Source organism: Lolium rigidum, chromosome 3 (genome assembly GCF_022539505.1).
Source record: "Lolium rigidum isolate FL_2022 chromosome 3, APGP_CSIRO_Lrig_0.1, whole genome shotgun sequence".
Taxonomy (NCBI): Eukaryota; Viridiplantae; Streptophyta; class Magnoliopsida; order Poales; family Poaceae; genus Lolium; species Lolium rigidum.
The window spans coordinates 323,765,902-323,774,507 of NC_061510.1; the positions used below are offsets into that span (position 1 = coordinate 323,765,902).

Genomic DNA, 8,606 nt, shown 5'->3' on the forward strand with positions numbered 1-8,606 from the left:
TGTTCAATTCTCTACAATTATCCCATTAGTAATTGAACAAAAATTGCAATTTTCTTAAATATGGTCCTTATCATCGATGTAGGAATAGTTATTTCTCGGCTGTTTGAGAAATAGAACACCCAAAAGTTTAGATCACTTTTATGGTACCCTTAAATAAATATGAGCCATCTATTTAGTCAAATTCAATGGTTAATCTTAATTAATTGATGATCATGTCCGTAAACGAGTTTTCTCGAAGAATGTTAGCAATTAGTAGATCGAGCATTATACTGTTCATGACATGGTACGAACGTACGTACTAGTTTCATTTCTTCAACAACAATGCACTTAACAACTATTGTTCTCTGCCATTATTGGCGCTCCTTTCTCATCTGTATTACCGGCCAACTGTGATGTGCCTCCATGCAAATCTCTCTCTCTCTCTCTCTCTCTCTCTCTCTCTCTCTCTCTCTCTCTCTCTCTCTCTCTCTCTCTCTCTCTCTCTCTCCTTTCCCTTGACCTAGGGCCGGCCTGTCCTTCCGTTCCTGCCACAATTAACCCCCTCACTAGATAATTAGGATCAGCTAGGAGATAAGTATACACACATATGGAGCAGCTTCCTCTTCTTCCCTGTGGCTCCAAGACCAGCACCTCCTCCACACCTTTGTACCTCACCTCAGAGAACAGAACCTCCACATCCAACTCACCGCCGTTGCTGCCGCCGGCGCCTGAACCTTCCAGACACTCCGACCATGATACGGGCTCAGATACAGTGAAAGCAAAGATCATGTCGCACCCCCTCTATTCTGCTCTTCTGAGATCCTTCATAGAGTGCCAAAAGGTACTTTAATTCCGGGTTTCACAAAAACATGCATGTAATATTACGATTCATTATTGTCGTTTCTAATCGAATGGTGCCTTCCCCTCGTGATCGCTTCATGGTATCACAAAATCATCATTGCTAAATTTCCATAAATTTCTGTTTATATGAAAAAAAATTAGTACTGATCTTTGTTTCTCCTCATCCAAGGTCGGGGCGCCGCTAGAGGTGGTCGGCCAGCTATGCGCCCTCGCTGATGAGATTGAGTCGGATTCTGTTGGCCGGCGCCTAGACGACCCGCCGGACCCAGAACTTGACGAGTTTATGGTAATATACTGAATTCTGCAATAGGTTATGTAAATATATATATCTCAACGCTCTACATCCGTGGAGGTGCTCCAAGTGAATATATTTTCCGCATGACATAACCTTAAACTCATCCATCTGTACATGCTTAGAAGGTTTAGGTACATGTTTTTCTTAGATAGAAAGCACTGTGTCTTCACATAACATATATATGTAACATAAACGAGTATTTGTTTCTTGCATGCACAGGCGACCTACTGTGATGTGCTGGTGAGGTACAAGCAGGAGCTTAGAAGACCAATTCAAGAGGCCGACCAGTTCTTCAGGGCCATGGAGGTGCAGATGGGCTCGTTTACACTACTAGGTATAAATACGCGCATATTTCACAGCTAACTTCTCTATTCAGACTATTGCACAGCAGGATCCTAGAGCAATTACAAACAGTCATTTGACTGCGAAGTGTCCCCATGCACATAATTCCAACCAATATTAACAAATTACTACGGAATGGACACACGTTCTAGTCTAAACCACAACGCACACGCAGCGACTGCGCGTGAACCACACACAAAAATATTTTCCCCTCTGTGTCTTTGGCCTTCTTTCCGGCCACCTTCTACGCCCCTAGTTCTCAAAAGTCTTTACTGTAACTTTTTTCGAAATAAATTCATCCCTACAACATTTATGTGTTGTATCACAGATATTTTGATCTAAATTTGACGCATAAATCAAGAAAGAAAATTAAAAAATCCGTGTAAGAATAGTGCGGCATGGATACTTTTCAGTCCATATATGTATCTGAATTTGATACTATATATTCACCTCTCTATTTATCAATCCATGAAGTTGTGAATCAAATTTGAATCTAAATTATGGTGGCATGGTAGATGTGTAATTAATATATTTATGTTATGAATTCCTTTTAGATTTTTCATTACTTTTAGAACCTTGGTCAAGGCTTCCATCGACTGAATCACCTCGTGCTCTATGCTATATTCAATCAATGGTGGACTTTCTCTCTTATTTTTGGCTAACCAGCAACTGAAATGATCAGGCATCAACGTCATATACATCATAGGTACATATCCCCATGTTGAGTTGAGTGTCACACACAATGCAAACAAATACTAACATGGGTATATCAAATATATCATGTATGATTTCAGACCTATTGTCAGGCTTTGGACAATGTAAAAGAGGGTGGATAGAGATTAGGGAACCTGACCCTTGGAATAGGGCAGGGACTAGGTTGAGACAATGCCACCTAATGATGGATGTGAAGCATGAAACATGGGTAATTCATACTGAAGGAGGAAGCGGTATAACTGATATGGCTAGGAGCTGACAGTCTAAAGATCGAGGTGGTGTGAGGAATGGTCTAGACAATGAGTGGGTGGTTGGGTCAATGGCAACAATACATCATTACTGCAAGATGGATTTAGGATATGGATATGACAGTTGAGATAGATGTGGCCTATTGATGAAGGTCATACAAGTATGTCCTGAAATTTAAAATATTTCGATAGCTAGGGCCTAAAAACTTCACAAATCCCCAATTTGACACAAAACTGATGCAAAAATGAAATAATTGAGTGATACTTCCAAAATAAATTTCAGATTGAGTGATACTTTGTGATGTTATATGATTGTGTGCATCGACAGGTGGATAGGCCGAGGACTTCCTCCTTTTCAATAAATAAATAAATAGAATGAGTAGAGTACTAGAGCGTGGCATCTCACTGGTAGTAGTAATCGTGCACATGCTATGCATGTTAAAGGAATAAAAATAACATGAAAGATTACGTGATTTTGTTTGCACAAATGTTCATTCGAATGAACCATTGGAAAAATAGAGGAGACTTTCCAACAAGTTTAAGTGGACGGTCAGACTAATGAAAATTTCAGTTCTCCAAAATTTATATGGAACAACCTTTCAATCAAAGAGACCCTTGTTTATTATTTTACACCTGAATTTAATTAAGATTTGTTGTGTAAATTGCTAGCATGCGTTAATACTAACTAACTTATTATGGATTACGAGGTGCCAAGTTTATATATTTTGTGTTGTGACTAAACCCAGTGGCAAGCGCAAAATGATGTTCCCTTGTGTCTGTCCCCCACAGCACCACACGATGTGTTTATCCATACAACTTTGAAGAGGCTTTAATTATTTGCATACTCATGCTATAAATTACTATAAGGCAACAATGTCAAAGATACAATAATGAGATTTATTGCGCCCTTAGGCTACCTGAGGACCAACTTTTACACTATGCTGGTCGACCCTGTTATGTGTGTGCATATAAAATGTGTCCACAACAACGGGCTAGACAACGAGTGTGTGGTTGGGTCGATGGAAACAACACATCATTAGTGAAAGATGAATTTACGATATGGATGAGATAGTTGAGATAGACTGATGTTGCCGACTAGTGAAGGTCCTACAAGTGTGTCCTTAAATTTAAATATTTCCATATCTAGGGACTAAAACTTAAGAAGTCACCTATTTGACCCAAAAGTGATGCAGCAAAATGAAATAATCGAGCGCTGTTATGAAAAAATAATTTGGGAGTGATACTTTTCAATGTTATATGATTGTCTAAACTGATCGGTGGTTAGGCCAATGGCTTCCTTCTTTCAAAAAATAAATAAATAAAATGAGTAGACAACTAAAGCGAGGCTTCTCAGTTCTCACTAGAAGTAGTAACCGTGCACGTGCTATGCATGTTGATGGAATAGAAATAACATGAAAACTTATGTGATATTGTTTGCACAAACGTTCATTTGACTGAACCACTGGAAAAATAGAGGAGCCTTTCCAAGAGGTTTAAGCTGATGGACAGACTATGGATAATTTCAATTCTCCAAAATTTCTATGAAAAAACCATTGAATCAAAGAGTCCCTTCCGTATTATTCAAAACCTGAATTTGGTTAAGGTTTAGCATACCCGTTCATTATTATTTCACTCCGATGTAAATGAGACTTAGAGGTGAGATGTAGTGGAAAACCCAGTGGCAAGAGTGCACTGAATGGCGTTTCCTTGTGCCTATCCCTACAGCAGCACACGCTGTGTTTAATCCATACAGCTGTGAAGAAGCCTTAATTACTAGTACTAGTTGCTCAGTCATTTGTGTGTCATTGCATTAAGGAGGAATAAAGGTTTTTAATTACAGCATTACGAAAGTAAGTGGGTGTAGCTGCAGTCACGCTCGTACGCTAATTAACCACAACTCCAGCTCATTTGTGTCTGAACTAGCGTACAGATGCCCGAGCCCACCGCCTGACCACAAAGTCCGAGGAACGTACAGACGCATGCACGGAAAAGCTGCAGCGCAGTGTGATCGTAGATGGAACATTAGTTCACTAGGCCTTGTCTCCCAGTCGTCGTCCTCGTCCGTCGTCGACGGGGTCCGCCCCCCTGAGTCCCTCACACGATTCCAGCGATCTGATTTACAGTACAGTACTTAGGTTGGTGGATTGGCTAATGGCTACCCTTACAACTGTGCTTGTGGGCGTACGTTGGCAGGACAAGGCGCTGTGGCGGTTTGTGCATGCGCATGTGGAGGCCTGGTTCAGATGTCTACTCTGTTGTTCCTGGGGAGATAAGACCGTCGTTGGGCCGTTAGTTATGCAGTGTTTGTGTAATTTGCTAGCACGTCACCGCCAAAAAGAAATTGCCACCACGTCATGAACAAACTTCCTGATATGTTTAAAGAGCACATTTTAGTTATCCCCAGGAAATAGCTCTACCATGCTAGCTATCCTTAAGTTTTCAGAATTTAGAGCATCTCTTGACCTGAATAATTTAGGGAAGAACTATGCATCTTCACATAGTTTTGATGGAAATTTTTGTTGTTCTATTGTTGACATGGTATATGCTGAACAAACTAGAGCAGGTTCAAAGCTTTCAAACGGATGTTGGTTTATCTCTAAAGATGGAAAAGGATAGTTAAAGTTAAGGGATCGACTAGATCTCATTCGATAGAGAACTAAATTAATTCTTAGTCAGGTGACGCCACCCATGACTTTTTACTGCATGAATTTCTTTCAGCCTTTCTCACAAGAATGTTGCATTGCGTGAATATTTTTTCTCTCAATGGCACAAAATTACAACTAACACGCTTCTCACAAGCCAACACGAATCGCGACGCCAATGCAATGGCTAAGGAGTCGACTAAGAATTTGCAAAACTGTTAAGCTAAACAATAACTAATTATAGCATGGTTGGGTCGGAATTGACTAACTCATGAGTCACACTCCCATGACTAAGAAGGCGAACCGCAGCCACATAAGTGTCATTCCTCGTCACCTCCTGATCAGACCATACGATGGCGGACAACAGAGGTGGCTCATCCCCATCATCTATCCTCATCCCCTAACCTGGTCCTCCTCCTCCTCCAACTAACCACTACATGGCCATCCACCACAATCCCTGTCGCCAACCTCCCGGTTTACCTTGGCTCAAGCTAGGGAAGTCACCGCTTTTCCGACGTACACCAGGGAGGTGCTAGGTATACATACACATGTGCACACCATGGCAAGGTAAGGAAGGCGTCACAAGACCCGTGCGATTTCCATTGTTACCGAATTCCATGGGGTGCGGCTTGGTGCTGAAACAACCACCAAGCATAGCCCCTCCACCGCGGCTGTCCTCTAGGGGGCCTAATACCAATTTTGGTGTTCGAAAAAATCCACATGGTTTCAAAGGTGAGGTACCATCTGAACGGCCCATACTGAGTTCCAGAACACTAACTGTCGGTAGAGGCGGGGAATGATGATGACTCTGGCAACTTACCTTTGCATGGTCATGGTTTAGAATTGTGTGCATGTGGAAGTGTTCCTGGTGTTTACGACATTGATGCGGTGAAGAGGATAATTCATAGCAAGTTGTGTGGTTGTCGTTTAGCTTGTGTGGTGATGTGCCTATAAAAAACACTTCGTGTGGCGATTATGAGCTTCGCAACACTATTCTTAGTAAGTAGAGGCGGAAACACATAGCGACTTTATTTTTGGTGGTGATCTTTGAGTACTGAGTTACGATCCCCATGGTGAGGATTGCAACACTGTTCTTAGTAAGAAGAGACGGAAACACATAGCGACTTTATTTTTTGTGGTGATCTTTGAGTGATCCCCATGGTGAGGATTGTAGGTTTCATCTTCATTGGTTGTAGCTTGCAATGGCAAACTTATAGCAAATTTGTTTTTGAAGGCACTATTTGCAGATTGGTTTGACATTCTCCAAGGTAAAAATGTATGATCTAACTTTCGTGGTAGGATAGGAAAAAGTGGCACTTGTGCACTACTACCTTCTTGGAGGCTCCGCCGCTGGAGAACCTTTTACAAAGTCTAGGCCAATTACTGGGGAACGTTTTCAAAATATGGGTGTTATCTTCGTGGTGGTTGTTTCCGACTGTTGTGAGTCCTATTGCTTCGGCAAGGTCATATTTTTTTCTTGATTTTTGGTTTTCTCTATCCTTCATAAATCGAATGTGTCTTGATATTATCTTGCAGCATAGGCTGGTTTAGTTGTTATCTTTTTTTCTATTAAAATACCTTTATAAAAAAATTGAGCATCTCAATCCCTAAAATGACAATGTAAATTTGTCTCTTCACTCTCTTATGTAGCCATATTTTCTTCACCACCCTTAGCACCATCTTTGGTGATAAGAATTTGAATTATACTATTTAATTTATGAGAAGTAATTATAATTGCATGCGCCGAACTAATTCACCCCAAAGCTCAGGATGACGTGAAAAGTAGGGAAACACATTTATATTTCAAAATTACCGCCTCGCATGTGGCTCCTCAAGTCTAAACGTAGACCACAAGTGGGATGCAATATTTTTATTTAATGCTTACTCTTATATTCACTCCGGGAGACCAAAATTCCATGCAAATTGGAGAAAATGAAAGGAACTACACCTCCACATGTGGTGGATAAAGAAGGAATATAGTAGCGCTGTCATAGTTATGAAATAAATAGAGATAAACATGTGTTCATAGACGATCCGAAACAAAACCATATATATGCATATGTGTGACAAACTCTATTATCAAGTATAAATGTGCATGGAGGACATTATGCAACTCTCCGTTGACAAGTTAGCACCTATTTTGTACCAAATACACTTTTAAGAGTCTAAAGTGCAATCAAGGAACAGAAATAATGGTGACAAAAATTAAGACGGATTCCGGTTGGGAGTATAGCAGTGGTCTTATAAAGCTTCTAGATCAGTTTTAAGAAAACATCGTGTATTTTGGAGCTAACTATTTCCAACAGATAAACCTACTGCGGAAGGGTGTTAAAACAGATAAAATTAAAAACAGTAGGTGTCAATGCAGATCGATAAATGAGAACTAATAATATTGATCAATGAGTGCCTAACTTATCTGCCATATTTTGTTTTTGGATCACCGATATGAGAAAGCAGATGACAACAGTTTCGAGGGGGGTGGTTCCTCTGAAGATGAGCAAGAAGCCGTCGACGTGGGCGGCCTGCCAGATCTCACGAATCACTGCACCGACGACAAGGAGCTCAAGAGCCACCTCTTGAACAAGTACAGCGGCTATCTGAGCAGCCTCTGGAGGGACCTCTCCAAGAAGAAGAAGAAGGGCAAGCTGCCAAGGGACGCGCGCCAGAAACTCCTGCACTGGTGGCAGCTCCACTACAGATGGCCTTACCCGTCGGTACGTGCGCACGCACGCATGTCGTGTTCGCTTCCCAACTTTTCGTGCGTGCAGGCATCGATATCTCCTACAGCTCAGTGTGTGTGAAAGATCGAGCTTGCATCAATGGCGTTTCTCTGCATGTAGGAACTGGAGAAGGCGGCGTTGGCGGAGTCGACGGGGCTGGACGGGAAGCAGATCAACAACTGGTTCATCAATCAGCGGAAGCGGCACTGGAAGCCCACGCCGCCGGCCATGGAGTACAGGACGTCGCAACCCACCTACGGCGCTTCGAGCAGCTCTTCTGCCGCCTTTGGGGCGGAAGGCCACTACTTCGCCGGAGGAAGCGCGTATCCCCGTGGCCCGTGATGGCACGCCGGCGATCGATCGACGAGTACAGCATGAACGGTGCAGGCCGTCGTAGGTACGTCCGTGCACATATACATATATCAGATATAAGGTGTGGATTTGGGTTAATGCCCGGGTGTCAAGGTCTGGCGTCTATAAAAGCTAAAGACATGCGTGACGTGTGAGTGTAAACTGACGATTTCGAAGCGGAACCGCATGGGGAGATTTAAAGAGAGGATCCAGCTTGGTGGAGAAAGACAGTTCTGTGTGCGTAGTGTGTTTATTGTAGAGATTTACCATAGAATATACAGATTTCCTGATATAAGGTGTGTATTGTGTGTAACCTTGATTCTTTCACGACTCGAGACTTACATGTTCTGTGTAGTTTTGTAATGATACAAATACGGAGTTGCTTATATATAGTCCGACATTTTGGGATCACTATTGCTTGTCATAATGGCTGATCAGTTCAGCATGTGAAGAT

General features: G+C 41.9%; 1 protein-coding gene across 1 annotated transcript; it reads left to right on the plus strand.

Annotated features, from left to right (window-relative positions):
- Window positions 1–586: 586 nt before the first annotated feature.
- On the plus strand, window positions 587–8,143 carry LOC124699980 (homeobox protein knotted-1-like 4). The gene is made up of 5 exons (XM_047232191.1): window positions 587–820; window positions 1,010–1,126; window positions 1,355–1,469; window positions 7,539–7,795; window positions 7,922–8,143. The coding sequence occupies exons 1-5, from the start codon at window positions 587–589 to the stop codon at window positions 8,141–8,143; spliced, it is 945 nt and encodes a 314-aa protein (XP_047088147.1).
- The last annotated feature ends 463 nt before the right edge of the window (window positions 8,144–8,606 follow it).